General features: G+C 35.2%; 1 protein-coding gene across 2 annotated transcripts in view; it reads right to left on the reverse strand.

Moving 5' to 3' along the window:
• SLC9A3 (solute carrier family 9 member A3) overlaps window positions 1–15,647 on the reverse strand; it is a 136,583-nt gene that overhangs the window by 24,153 nt on the left and 96,783 nt on the right. For both annotated transcript variants that reach the window (XM_031946074.1, XM_031946075.1), the window contains exons 7-10: window positions 14,897–15,099; window positions 5,127–5,216; window positions 4,694–4,764; window positions 3,984–4,113 (exon numbers count right to left, since the gene is read on the reverse strand). In XM_031946074.1, coding sequence (XP_031801934.1) covers window positions 3,984–4,113; window positions 4,694–4,764; window positions 5,127–5,216; window positions 14,897–15,099 — 494 coding nt within the window. The remainder of the gene's footprint in view (window positions 1–3,983; window positions 4,114–4,693; window positions 4,765–5,126; window positions 5,217–14,896; window positions 15,100–15,647) is intronic.

Raw genomic sequence — 15,647 nt, forward strand, 5'->3', positions numbered from 1 at the left:
TATAGGTACTAAGGAGAGGAGTTATAGAGCAGTAAGGTCTGTTAGGAGTGAGATAGCATCAGATGCACAGGTGGAAGTATTGGTTTTCAAGATGAAGAACGGTCATCTCTTTCAGTCAAGATGGTAGAAAGATGGAATAGATGTAGAGAAAGAGAGATGTTAAAATGAAGATTCAGATGTTGGAAGGCTTCACATCAAATGATTCTGATTTCTTTCAGAAATATAAGAGGCAAGATCATGCAGTAAACATGAGAGCTGAGGACAAGGTACTGGAAACTTTAGGAAAAGGGGAAATTTTGACATAGATACCTAGTGATTTTTGTAGTAACTAAGTGAGAGACAGTGCTACGAACTATGAAATGTCAGTCTACATTTAGCACAGTAACTGGCACATAACAATGTTTATTGACTGTGCTATGATTTATGGGGGTCAAATTTTTACATTTTTGAATTTCCTCCAGTAAAACATGGTGACTCAGGCATAGAAGTGGAGAAGGTGGGCAATGGGTGATCCAGGATGACTTGTCAGAAAGACAAAGAATTTAGGTGATAAAGAGAGGAGCTATTACTACAGTCAAAGAGGCAGATAGATCTGTGGAGCAGGAAAGTCTACCACTCTATCAAGTACATCAGCTACTACTCCCACTCTAAAACAGCCTGTAGGCAGCAGGAGAAAGAAAAAAAAAAGCAATAAATGGGAGTACTCAGGGGTTGGGTTGACGTTAGATTGATGCATTAAACTCTGCTGACTGAGCTATTTGTTTTGGAAAGAAAGAGAGAGAGCTATGAGAGACTTCTTTGTGACTAAGAAATGTAGTGCTGGGGAATCTGGTTAACGAAATGGTTATCCCTACATGACTCTTTTTGTTCCCTGTACTTTTGTTTGCTTCCTATACTGATGTTGTCCCTATGAACTGGGCTAAGATGAAAGGGATGTTATCCTGGACATAACCTATACAAAAGATTTCGGCAGTGATGTCCGCACTAAAAGGTCAGCAATAACTTTGTTCTTGACAGTGTCTTCTCTTCCCCATACTTGCATCAAAAGGAACGAGACTCAATGAGTACCCTGAAAGTGAGGATGCAGCTTTCCAGGACTCAGGAAAAAAGCTGCCTGATCTTTCTGAGCTTCAATTTCCATGACTGGAATTGAATGCTGATGTTCCTTTCATTTCTATAAATCTATGACTATGAAAAGGATTGATCCTGGTATTAGGGATTGGAATTGAGTCTAGTGAAGACACAAAAGGATGTGAGTCTCAGCAATGTGGTTAAGTGATAAGGGGGGCCAATGTGAGCACAAAAGACCCAAAATGGGTGCAGAATGAGAAAACTGGAAGAGAAGGCCCTTGTGGTCAGGCAGAAGTAGTACTGAATTGAGATTTCAGAAGGTGCCTGGGGATGCTGCTGGCCCACAGCAAGATTTATGATGTTACAGTATGACAGAGAGAAACACAACAATATCAGAATCCTGAGGTGTCACACTAGGGATTGGCGTCACCTTCAGATGCTGGGGAAGTCACTTAGCTTCTTTTTGCTTCTGTTCTTCAACTGTAAAATGAGTATAATTAAAGTACCTACCTTCCATGGTGGGTGTGAAGATCAAATGAAATAACTATAACGCCCTTAGCACACAGCCTGGAGGATAGTAGGTACTATATAAATGTCAACCATTATTATTACTATTAATTAGTACCATAGGTAGGGTATATGAAAGTTGTAAATGAGGCAACAGGCAAAACCCTGAGCAAGTCTCTCCATATTTCACATATATTATATTGATACATCTGATCCTCCTACTACAAAAGCCTCTTACTGGTGGTGCCTCTGCAATGCTTATCTCTTGCTAATCCATTCTCCATTCAATGGTCAAATTGATATTCCCATAATTCACAGATCTAACCATCTAATGCAAATTTGTCGATGGCTAAGGCTTTTGCCTTTGCATCTTTAGCTCTTAGCTTAGTACCTTGTACATAGTAGGGGGTTATTGAATGCTTGTTGATTGCTTGATACCTCTTCTCTGCTGAAAAAACTCTCAAGACTCCTTATTACTAAGAATAAAATAGAAATTTTATTTCCCTATTTGGCAATTTTATAACCTGACAATTTTATTCCAACTCATCTTTCCATCTTCTTTTGTTACTCTTCTTCATGTACTCTACAATGCAGCTGAACTGACCCATTTCCCATTTCTCATATGTGACATTCCATTTCCTGTCTCCATGTCTTGATTGTCCTCTTACCTAGAATTCATACCTCATTTCTGCCTTCAAGAAGACCTAGCTTCCCTAAAATCTCAATCTAAGTGCTATCTCCTATGTGAAGTCTTTATGGCTAGTGAGCTAATTCCGAAAATTATCTTAACATTGTCTTAGTTTGCATTTTGTATTGCTCTGTATTAGTCAATCCATCAATCAACCAAACAACCAATATACATTTATTAAGAAGAAGAATTGCATATAAAAAACCTGGAAAAGTAGATTGGAGGCAGATTATGAAGGGATTTACAAGGAATCTACAACCCAGCTGATCTGGCTTATTTCCTATTTCTAAAACATATGTTAGTTATAAAAAGCCAAAAATGGAATAGTCTGACCTCAAGAAGCTTTCTATGTATCAGGGGAGGTATGTGTGTGTGTGTGTGTGTGTGTAGGTGTATATGTATGTATATGAATATAGAAGTATACACACACACATGCAAATATTCAAAATATATAAAAAATAATACATGCTATTTGGGGAGAGGAAAACACTATTACTCAAAGTAGTGCCTGATTGAGTTTAAGGAAACAAGAGATTTTTAGGGAGAAGTACAAAAGGGAGTGCATTTTTAGGCATTTCATTGCAAAAATGTAATATGTATATATATAGAAATAGATATATACCCATACAAACATATATATAAGGATATGTATATGTGTTTGTAGTTGTATATATATATAAATAATATTACATTATTGCCTCAATATATAAAAATATTAGTTGTGTATATAAAATATTAAATATAGTTATATATAAATATATTTATATAACATATAAATAACTACATAATAATTAAAAGATAAAGCAAAATAATATATAGTCATAAGTATATCTAATATTAGATTAATATATTATATGTTGCTACATTAATATAAAACATAATATAATCTATGTGTATATATGTATGTACATGTGTGTATACACACATACACATATATACACATATATATAGGATAAATAAGATTAAATTGAAGATTTCATATTATCACAATAACATGATGTAATATAACAAGCATTCTGAACTTCTATTGATCTGATCAGCCACAGTTGGACACACAATAACTTGACTCTGCCTTAGTGATGTCATTTTGGTTCTCTTCAAAACAGACAACCTGTGTATACATAAATATACACACATATTCTGGGACTCTGTTTCTTCACATATAAAATGAATGAATAAATAAATATATGTAAAATGAGCGGGCTAGTTGATCTATAGCTACTTTCTATCTTTCCATTCTAGTATATGAGTAATCTTTGAAGTTGACGCCAAAGATGATGAAATACTTTCCTATGACATATTCTTCTGTGCCATGAGAACTAAATTGGATAGACCATGAGTCTGTCTAGTGTGATAGCCCTAGGATCTTATTGGTATATTTGTGCTAAGAGACATCTTGGAAAAACATAAATTTTGGAGACAAGACATGGAAAAGAATAAAAGTGATGACTTCCTCAGGTAAGGGATGGCTGCCAAAGCAATGAGAAGCAGCCTTGGGAATGGAAAAAGAGTAAGACCCTCAGAACCTGGGGTTTGTCAGTCAGCATTGTAGGAAAGATCATATTAAACCCTGGTAATTCCAAAGAATGCTACTCAGTACAACTGGAAACAGGGAACATAATCAGACAACATTTACACCAAATTTTTAAATTGTTCTGCGGCTAAGGATAAAGTTTAAGAGTTATGATCAATAGTCCAAAATACTTTTTGAAAGTACCTCAGCCACATAGCTAATAGCATCCTTCAGGTTGAGCTCGTGGAAAACATTCAGAATCCGGTCTCTGGACTTTTGGGCTGATCTTCTCATCAGTAATTTACTTAGGACTTTTCTATCGAAATTGGACCACCTAAAGATGTAAACAAAAATGTTGGACAGTAGGAGTGGATACAATACCTTCAGCCCTCAGGCCTCAGTTTCTTTATCTGCAAAACAAGAGGATTGTACTGGAGAGTAGCTATTTATACAGCATTTTTATGCTTGAAAACACGTACATCATCATATTCAATCCTCATAATCTGAGGAATGTTCTACCATTCTTATTTTACAAGGAAGAAAGCTGAGGCTCTGATAAGTGAAGAGAATCTACCCCTTGGGGCCACAGTTCATCAAGATCACAGGCTCCAAAGACCAAATGCAGCTACCTGTCCATCATGCTGCCTCCATAAAGATGAACTTTATGGTCCCTTGTTGACTGTCAACAGCACATTGCTTTCAAACCTATAATTCTCCAGTAAGATTTTGGGTCTCCTTAATTTGAAAAGGTCTTCATAAGATTACATTTTTATAAATACAGGCATATTTAGGAATATCAACAAGCATGTAAAAATAAATAGTATTATAGTGATAAAATTAATAGAATAGAAATTAAGACAAATAGATAAATTAATTTTTTAAAATATTCAACTTCATGAAGAGGAATTACTTACTTGTCTCTTAAGTAGTTGTGTCCTATTTGTCCAGATATGTCTTCAATGGCAGACAGAATATGATCAAAAGCCTTTAAAAATAAAGAAACTTCTGTTAATATCCCTCAGAAATTGCCTTTCTTTTATGTTCTCTTTTCTGACTTTAGTTCCTTCTTGTTCACTTTCCTACTTCAACACCTTCTTCCTTCTCTTTTGTCCCTCATGGAAAATTAAGAGGGATCACTCCTTTTTTAGGAATTAGCAGGTTTTGAAAGTAATGCTTCCTTAATTCTATTTCATGACCTGGAGCACATGGGAGGTAACATGAAAGGGAAGTCAGGCTCACAAATGGCTATTGCTAGGTGAAAGTGGGCACCACTGGTGCTTATTAGGCCATTTCAACTGAATGATATTAAGACCTCTTTCCTGTCTCAATGCCCTTGCGGATTCTTACTCTGCCATGAAGCTTTTCATTGAGCTTTGGTTCTCGGTGTTCACTCTTCTTCACCTTCAGCCATTGTACCAGGGGTTTGATGGTTAGACCCTGCAAGATTAGAGAAACATACAGTCAACCCTCAATTATGCATAAAGTTTATCCACACTTTGACACTAAATTCTTTAAAGATCTGCTGCCATTTAGCACCACTAATATTTTAGTATTTTTAGGGTAGCTATTGTTATATCTTTTATTCCTTATTAGCTATCAGGGTTTACATAGCTTAATAAGTGATGATGGGCTGTTCAGTGGCTTATACAGTCTGATTCTGGTCCTAGGCACTGTAGTATCAATGCAGATATTCCACTAAAATTAAGTCATCAGTCAAAAGTGTTCAGAAAGTTCTATAAAAATATACATACATATATATATATCAGCAATTCATCGTATGCTGCAGTTGCCAAATAACCAAGAATACAAATTGCTCCAGTACTAAGTCAAGTATTTTGGAGTGAGTTGTTTATCAGAGGGAAAATAGGGAATGTAAAATTATAGAGTCATAGATTAAAATTACAAGAGAGTTTAGAGACCACTTAGTTCAACATCTTCATTTTCTACTTGAGGAAACTGAAGCCCAGGAAATTTATATCACATAAATAGTTAATGTCAGAAGTGAGATTTGGCCCCAGATCCTTTGAGACAGTGAGAAGAGACTTTTGATGTATGTACTAAGAGAATATGATTTGGATGAAAAGGAAATGTGAAAGGTCCTGGAATATCAGAATATTGAATTGAAATGTGTCTGTAAAGGTTTTATTACAGATTACTAATGCATATGATCAATAGTATTTAACTCAACAAGAATTTATTAAGCACTTGCTTAGTGTAAGATTCTGTGCCAAACAGAGACAAAAATGAAAATTTCTGTCCTCAAAGAACTAATGGTCTGGGGCTTCACATCACTGGTTTATCATTTCCCTACTTTTCAGTCACCAATATGGAAGATTACAATCTATACGCAACATAAGAATTTTTTACTTAAACTTAATTAGGTTGATCCTTAGACAAAAGACATAGAATTAATCACTGGAAGAGTATTATAAAGCCTGTGCCCTGATCAAATAGCTTTCAGACTTCAGAGTCACAATCATGAAACAGAGGAGAGTCCCAGTAGTGGAAAATATATTCAGATCTAAGTAGTATGAAAGATATTCCAGAGCCAAAAAGAAATGACTTGGATTACCAGTAATCCTGCATTACCCACATCTTTGCTTTTCCCCTTAGTATGAGTAATCAAGGGATGACTGTATGTATGAATGAACACTAACTGACTCAAACTCATGTTATTCTAGTCTATAAAAAAGGAAATGAGGCTGAAAGTAATGTGCTTACACTACAAAGTATAATTTATGTGACCTCTAAAAATTCCCTTTTATTGAGATCAGAATGTTAAACATTTGTGGTATCCTTTATATTTAAAGTTATAATATGGAGTAGAAAGAAGGGTTCTCCTTTTTATAACATGGGCACAGGGACTCTTTAACAAATCAGACCAATGGAAGAGCATGAGCTTTGGACTATGTCAGGACACCTTCATTCCTCCCCATCATATCCATCTCCTTTTTTTGTCTGTCTCCTTTACTCCTTCCTGCCTATGGTTCACATCCTTTCTTCTTTCCTGTCCATGTCTCAGGTCTGTCAATAGTACTAATGCATTTTGGTGATGAAGCTCAGGCCAGAGTTGTTTCTATTCTCTGACAACTAGGTGGCACGGTAGATAGAATGCCAGAGGTAGAGTCAGGAATCTGACTTAAAATCCAGCCTCAGATGCATACTAACTGTATGATTCCGGGCAAGTCACTTAATGCTGTTTGTCTTGTTCCTCATCTGTAAAATGAACTGGAAAAAGAAATGGCAAACCACTCTACTATCTCTGCTAAGAAAAGCCCAAATGGGCTCACAGAGAGTTGGGCATGATTGAAATGACTAAACAAGCTTCTGCTTTAGGATATGCTAGAATATTAGAATATTTACATCATATATACTGGACCACAGAGTCAGTTTGTATGTCAGCAACAGGAAATGGGTTGTCCCTCGTATAGGTGACCTTTACATTTTACTCTTTTTTTCAATCATCTCTTCAAAAAATAACTTCTGTAGATCAGTATTTAGCAGAAGTCTGTCTCTCAGGGAAGAATTTTTTATATGAATTCAATATTATCTTAAAGGGCTTCACTCATGACATGTTGTCTTCTGTCACTCCAGTCTCTGATTTAAGGAAAGTCCATCACATTAGAATAAAATGAAGTCCTGCTCTTAGTACCTTTTTAACATTCACAAAACTAGTCTTAGTAACAGCCATAACAGAACTGTTTTCTGAGTTCCAGATGTACTTCAGAGGCATTTTAAGTTTCATTAACCCTTGATAGTGGGTTAAAATGTTTTGAATGCATTGCACTGGGAGTTTGCCACTAAATTTACTAAGATCATTTCTTCATGAAATGAGGACCAATAAAACTTGCTCCATCAGAACTCTTAGCACCTTACATATGCATGCTCACTGAACTGCCTGTTTATTTACAAGGGTTTTTTGTCACAGAAAGATTGTTCATTGGGCCTGGATTTCAGAAGGTAATAAATTACTTACTTTTCTTACGTCATTGATTGCTTTAATTTATTTCAAGGTTATTTGGAAAATTACTTCTTCCCACACACAAAGAGCATATAAAAAAAAAGAAAACTCAGAACACCTCCAGAAAGGAAGCTCTCATCCTCTTCTCAATTGTGGGATCAGGTCCATGAATAAAAGCACTGTATTTTCCTCAGGACAAGAAACAATAAACTTAAGCTATGGCTATACTATAATAGTGCATTTATACCATATAAATATTTTGGATGTTTTTCTGATATTAATTATAGTTGCAAATAACATTTAATATAAAATGTCAAACACATTTTACATTGGTTATGATTTTTTCTACAAAAATCTATGATTTTCCTCTAGGAGACATGAATAATGCTTTCTCAGTTCCATCTTCCATCCTATCTGCGTGGGGGGGTGGTGATGGGGGTGGGGAGGGAGGGGGAGGACTTCTCAGTTGGAGTAGAGAATCATTATTATGAAAATACAGTATTAGAGAAGGGAAGTTGTTAGTCTGTATGGGGAAGCAGTAATGGCTTCTTGGCTCTGCTGTTTCACTTTTCCCACAATCTATCCTAAGCCAGCATTCCCTGTAGGAGAAAAGAAAATCATCTCTACCCTCAATTCCCCACATCAAAAGACGAATTGTTCTTATTACTTGTCCACATTCACCTCTCTGATCACAGAAGGAAAAATGGAATACATCATTATTTGTTGTTTTCCATTCTTTTTTCAGTTATGTCTGACTGTTCATGTCTCTATTTTAGATTTTCTTAGAAAAAGATTCTGGAGTGGCTTGCCATCTGTTTTTCTAGTTCATTTTTACAGATGAGGAAATAGAAGCAAACAGTTCTAAATGATTTGTACAGGGTCATACAGCTAGCTAGAAATTGCCTGAGGCCAGATTTGAATTTAGGAAGATGAGTCTTCCTGACTCTAAGACCCAGTGCCACTTAACTACCCTCTCATTATTATTAATAGGGTCTAAAATAAAAGATATAATTTTCAACCAATAAGCATTTCTCAAGCATCTGTTACACACACCTAGTACTTTTGTTTTTTGTTTTTTTTTTTTGATATTGATTCAATAAAGTTTAATCCTGACCTATAAGTTTCTTATACCCAAGTTAAGGAAAGAAGATGAGTGAAAAAATTTAACAACAAAACTAATATTCTCCATCAGACTATTGAATCTAATGGACACTCAGATTTTCGGAGTCTTTAATACATGACATTTTAAAACGTATGAATTAACCTTTAAAAAGAAGATAGCTGTCTATATTCAGCTGACTATGTATATTATTTCTTCTTTGAATCAATATTTATGAGTAAGGTTCAAATTATTACAATACATATTGTAATCCCAGGTACAGATGCAGTACTGAATTTTATATCCATTACTTCTGTCAGGAATTAGATAAGATGCTTTATCATCAGTCCTTTGGAAACATGATTTGATCACTGCATTGATCAGACTTCTTAAATCTTTCAAAGTTGTTATTCTTTACAGTATTGTTGTCCTTGTATAAATTATTCTCTTGGGTTCACTCCCTTCATTCTGTCATTCCAAATTACTCAGGATTCCCTAAAAATTTCTCATTTCTTGAGTACAATAATATTTATCACATTCACATACCACAATTTGTTCAGATATCTCAAATTGAAAGATGCCCCCTTGATTCAATTCTTTTCTTTTTCCCATTAGCCTCCTCTTCTGCAACAGGAAGTTTATTTTGCTTGTGATTATTTCTTCCTCAGTATTATTTTCCCTCTTCACATGTACTTCCCTATTCCTTCTTGTTTTCCTGTTGAGATTGATATTTTTGTGTATGTTTGATCCTCTATGGATAAGAGTGAGATTTCTTCTATTGGCCACTCCCTACATACTTTCCTCTACATTTGTATCCTCTTCTCACATGCCCCAATTATAAGAAATAGCAAATGCTACTCCCTTCTTCCTCCTTTCTACAATAATATAAACCTTCTACCTTCCCTCCTATTTTCTTAAAATCTTCAGAACAGAATCAATGCATCTTCAATGCCTCTATTTTTATGTCAATACCATTGAAAACATTGCAATTTTTCCTATTTTACATTAACAGATCATCATCACAGTTCCAACTATTTGAAGAAATTTACCCTTTAAATTTCTCTTGATTATCGTTTTTATACTTAAAAGTTACAACTCAGTTTTGATATTTTAATAAAAAATATCTGAAAATCTTATATTCCATTATAGGATTATTTTTTTTCTCATGTAGGATTATATTCAACTTTGCAGGTCATTATTTTTGGCTATAAGTCTACATATTTTGGAATACTGTGTTCCAAGATCTCATCTCATGTATAGTATCGCTGACAGGCTCTGTGTGATCTTCAGGACATCTAGGTGATAAAGTGCATACAGTGTTGGGCCTGGGGACAGGAGGACCTAAGTTCAAAACTGGATTGAGAAATTTGCTAGCTGTGTAATCCTGAGGAAGTCACTTAACTCAGTTTCTTAATCTGTAAAATGAGCTAAAGAAGGAAATGGCAAACCACTCTTCTATTTTTGCCAAGAAAATTCCAAAATTAATTAAACAATACGATTCTCATTGTGTTTCTTTGATATTTGAAATGCTTCTTTTTACATGCTTGTAATACTTTTTCTTTGATGTAGGCTATTTGGATTTTGGCTATGACATTTCTGGAACTTTTCTTTTTGGGGTCTCTTTCAGAAAGTGATTGATATCCTATTTTTACTTTGCCCTATGATTCTGATAGATCTGGATAGTTTTCATTTGTGATTTCTTTTTTTCCCATTTAAATTGTATTTTTTTTTACCTAGTTACATGCCAAGAAAATTTTAGCATTTTTATAAGATTGAGTTCCAAAGTTTTCTCTCTCCTCTTCCAAAAAAGGTAGGCATTTTGATAGTTTATACATGTGCTATAATATAAAACATGTTTCCATATAATTTGTAGTTGTGAAAGAAGAAACAGGTCAAAAGGAGAAAAAACAACTAAAGAAAGAATAAAGCAAGTGAAAAAAAATATGCTTTGACTATCATGCAGAGTTCATCAGTTCTTTATCAGGTTATGGACAACATTTTCTTTCATGGGTCCTTTGTATTTGTCTTGGATTATGTTGTTGAGAAGAGCTGAGTAAGATCATCACACAATGTTGTTAATATTGTGTACAATGTTTTTTTGGTATGGTCCATTTCACTTTGCATTAGTATAAGTCTTTCCAGGTTTTTCTGAAATCTGCCTATTTATCATTTCTTATTGCACAATAGTATCCCATTACATTTATATATCACAGCTTGTTTGGCCACTCTCCAGTTGGACATTCCCTGGGTTTCCAATATTTTGTCATTATGAAAAGAGCTGCTATAAAGATTTTTGTACAGATAGGTCCTTTTTTCTTTTTAATGATTTCTTTTGGGATGCAGCCCTAATTAGTGGTATTGCTAGATCAAAGGGAATGCATAGGTTGATTGTCTTTTGTGCTCCAGAATAGTTTGATCAGTTCACAACTCCATCAATAATGCATTACTGTCATAATTTTCCCACATTTTCTCCAACATTTATCATTTTCCATTTTTGTCACATTGGCCAATCTGGTAGATGTGAGGTGGTATCTCAGAGTTGTTTTAATTTGCATTTCTCTAAACATAAGTGATTTAGAATGCTTCTTCATATGTCTATAGATAACTTTGATTTTTTCATTTGAAAACTGCCTGTTCAAAACCTTTGACTACTTATCAATTGCGGAATAGCTTGATTTCTTGTAAAATTGACTTAGTTCTTTATATATTTGAGAAATTAGGTCTTTATCAGAGACATTTGCTGTCAAAATTGTTTTGCAGCATTCTGCTTTCCTTCTAATCTTTATTGCATTGGTTTTGTTTGTACAAAAGCTTTTTAATATGTCGGTCTGCTTCAAGTGTGTTTCTACATATTGTAGGGTCCTGAGTTTTGATCCACTTGGCTATCTACTTCTGTTTTACAGGAGAATTCATTTAATTCCCATTCACAGTTATGATTATTGCCTTTGTATTTCCCTCCATCCTATTTCCTTTTCTGTCTGTCCTCTCTCACCTTTCACTCTTTCCCTCCTCACCAGTATTTTGCTTCTCCCACCTTCTCTGACCTGTCCTTTCTTCTATCAGTTTCTCCCTCCCCCCTAATTAATCTTCTCCCCTTCTACTTCCCTGTTATTAAGATAGATGTCTATATTCAGCTGACTACATATGTTATTTCTTCTTTGAGTCAATACTTATGAGTAAGGTTCAAATGAAGCTCATTGTCCACTCACCATCTTCTCTTCTTTACAGACCACTGTAATAGGTCTTTCACTACTCTTTATTTAAAGTAATTTGCAACATTTTACCTGTTTCTGCCTTTTGCACTCAATATACTCCTCTTTCTTATCTTTTATTTTTTATTGTCATTCCCTAAGATTCACCTTATATTCTTTCTAACTATACTATTAGTGATACATTTTTAAGAATTACAGGTATGATCTTCCTGTGTATAGATATTAAGTTTCTCTACTGAATCCCTGATGCTCTCTTTTAATTTTTTTTTTTTTTTGTCATTTTTTATGTTTCTCTTGGATCTTGGTATTGGAGGTAAATTTTTTGGTTTAGTTCTAATTATCTCCTTATGAAAGCTTTAACTCCTTCTATTTCATTGAATGACTATTTTTTCTCTTGATGCCAGGTAGGTGATCTTTGGTTGTAGTCCTTCTGGAATACCATGTTCCATGACCTCTGATCCTTTATTATTGCATTTGTCAAGTCCTGTGTGATCCTGATTGTAGCTCCCTAATATTTAAAATATTTCTTTCTGGCTATTTGTAATATTTTTTCCTTGGCCTGATTGCTCTGAAATTTGTCTATAATGTTCATTGGAGCTTTTATTTTATTTTATTTATTTTTATATCTCTTTCCTGAGGTGAGTAGTGGATTCTTTCGATGCCTATTTTGCCCCCAGGTTCTTCAATCTTCAAAGATTTGGGGGTATGGATTTCAGATAATCCAATGATTCTGATAATTTTTCTCTTGGATCTACTTTCCAGGTCACTTCTTTTTTCCTGTGAGGTAGTTTAAATTTATTTGATTGATTCTTGAGATCTCATAGAATCCTTAGTTTCCACTAAGGAAAATTTTCAATTCTACCTTTTAAGGTGTTTTCTCAATTAGCCTTTATTTTTTTCTTTTCCTTTTGGACAATTGTACTTTTGGATTTTTGTATCTCTTTTTCCATTTGGCCAATTCTAACTTTTAAGTAGTTTTCCAAGTTGACTATTTTTTCCCCATAATTCTCTTCCATCACTCTCATTTCTTTTCCCAATTTTTTCCCTACCTCTCCTATCATTTTGAAGGTCCTTTCTGAGCTCTTTCACAACCACTTCCTATTGTATTTTGAGGTTTTGCTTATAGGTGTTTTGACATTGTAGTCCTCTTCTGAGTTTGTGTCTTGGTCTTCCCTGTTATCGTAATTATTTTTCTATGGTCAGATTGTTTTTATGTTGTTTGTTGCTCTTTTTTGTGGGGGGAGGTAAGAGGAACTTTTTCCTTTCTTTTAAATTTGAGCTCTGCTCCCAAGGTGGAAGAATATTGTCTTAGGCTCTATGCCAGTGGATGCAGGTCCTGGTTGTTTATCTGGTGCTGTCTTGACATTTCCCTGTGGCCCACAGGGAATCCTGTGTCTGGTGCTGTCCTGAGGGGGTGGAGTAAGGGTGTATGGCTGTTGTTGCTGGAGGCTGAAGAGGTTCTGGCATCTTACCAGGTGCTAATCTGGTATCCTAATAGTGGTTACTGGCATGTGTTGAGGCCCAGTGAATTTCCCAAAAGCTATACTGATGCACATGATGGTCTATCCCAGGGGTCCTCAAACTTTTTAAATAGGGGCCAGTGCACTGTCCTTCAGACTGTTGGAGGGCCGGACTATAGTAAAAACAAAAATTTTTGTTGTGTGGGTCTTTAAATAAAGAAACTTCATAGCCCTGGGTGAGGGGGATAAACGTCCTCAGCTGCTGCATCTGGCCTGCAGGCTGTAGTTTGAGGACCCCTGGTAACCTCTGAAGGATGACCCAAGCCAAGCAGAAGCATGTGGAAGCCTGGCCATTGGAAGACATCAGGCCTGACTAGAGGTGGAAAAATTTAAGAAGCTTTGATTATAGGAAGAGCTAGTGTCGACTGATTTTATCAGTGTCACATGCTTGTGTCACTATAGGATTTGAATCCAGGTTCTCTGATCCAAATGATCTTTCCACTATGTCACATAAATATAAAATGATAATTCCCATCATCACAGGGGATGGTATTCTTTTTCTATCACTAGCTCAACTCTTGGTAGCCAGAGATTTTTTTAAAAAAGTAGTCTAAAGTTCTATCAATGCACATTCAATAAGAAATAAGAAATTAATTAAGGCCTGATTCCCTAATATTCTAATCTAACTAAAATTGGAATCTCTCCCTCATGTCCTATTACCATCTTCATTATTCTATGAATTAAGAATTTAAAAAAAAATGGTTTCATGGCCAAAGTAATCAAACTTTATGTATTGGTGAAATAGAAGTAAATTAAGTTACTTCCCACTGTGTGGAAAGAATGATTTTTGAATATTAGCAGAGACATATATTTATAATACCAGCAACCCATGGAGAACTGCAGAGATAATGAACATAGTTTGCCTTCTTTAGCAGTATCTATTCTATTTGGCTTTCCTAAAAAGATTCTACCTAAGCAAATGATTAGTGTGGTCACTTAGCTTCAGCAAGGTATTAAAAATGGTACCCACGTGCTTTTCCTCAGTGACTTGATTCTTTGCTCTTGCCACAAAAAAAGGGGGCTACTCTGGCTGGTGATGAGTAATGCTAGTTGAAATATTAACTTCAGACTTGTTAATCAGCTACAGGCTGAGGAAGAAGGTTTTTTTTAAAATGCAGGACAAATTGTGTTGGGTCCCATGTGGTGCCACGTGAAAACCTATAAAACAGGTTCCTAGTTACTAAAATTACAAAGCCAATTAGGCTTCTGGTGCCTTGAAACACTTTATAATAATCATTTGCAGCTAATGACCCCTTTGGATTTAGGGACAACCATTCTAGTTTAGTCCCTTTGTCTAAGCACATAAAACCCAGCTACTGAATTACCTGGAAGATGACAGTAAAGAATACCACAATGATGGTGGTGCTCACAAAGAGATTTTTCGCCTTTACTTTCTTTTCATCCAAAAGAACGACCAGAGCATAAGCAACAGCCCCCCGGAGACCCCCATACGACATGACTACTTGGTCTATTATCTCCAGCTGGACCATCCGATACTTATTCAGAAGCCATGTTTGTAAAACCACACCTGGAAAAAAAAATACGCATCGTGATCTCAACACATACACACAGACATTTGTTTAGTATCTCTCTTTTGAAGTAAAACTTGCTGCAAAGTTTTTATTAAATTTTATCAGACCTGTTACTCAATTTTATTTTATTACTTCAGACAAAGGCTTTTTACCTCCCATCCCCATCCTTTCCTCTTGATGTAATCTCTGGGGAAAGATTATACTATTTTTGCTATGGACTCATTTGGCTATTTTTATCACTAATCTTTCTGTTAGTCTATCTAGAAGGAACAGGCTTAGAAACCCACAGGAAAAAGCATGGGGAGTATCTTACTTCCTTAAATTTATATTCAAATGCCTAGCAGGTAGACAAAGGGTAAGGATTTGCTTCTATCCAGTATGGTAATTCAATTCTCTGGAAAAGTGGAGGATGAGGTAATAGTTTCATGATTATTTTACAAAATAAGAAATACAATTAATAGGCAATCAGAGTCAGTTTTTAAACTTCTTATCCAAAACTATTCTTCCTATTATATGTCTTTTACCACAGGTATATCTTGAGAAT

This window comes from Sarcophilus harrisii, chromosome 1 (genome assembly GCF_902635505.1).
Source record: "Sarcophilus harrisii chromosome 1, mSarHar1.11, whole genome shotgun sequence".
In the NCBI taxonomy this organism is placed as follows: Eukaryota; Metazoa; Chordata; class Mammalia; order Dasyuromorphia; family Dasyuridae; genus Sarcophilus; species Sarcophilus harrisii.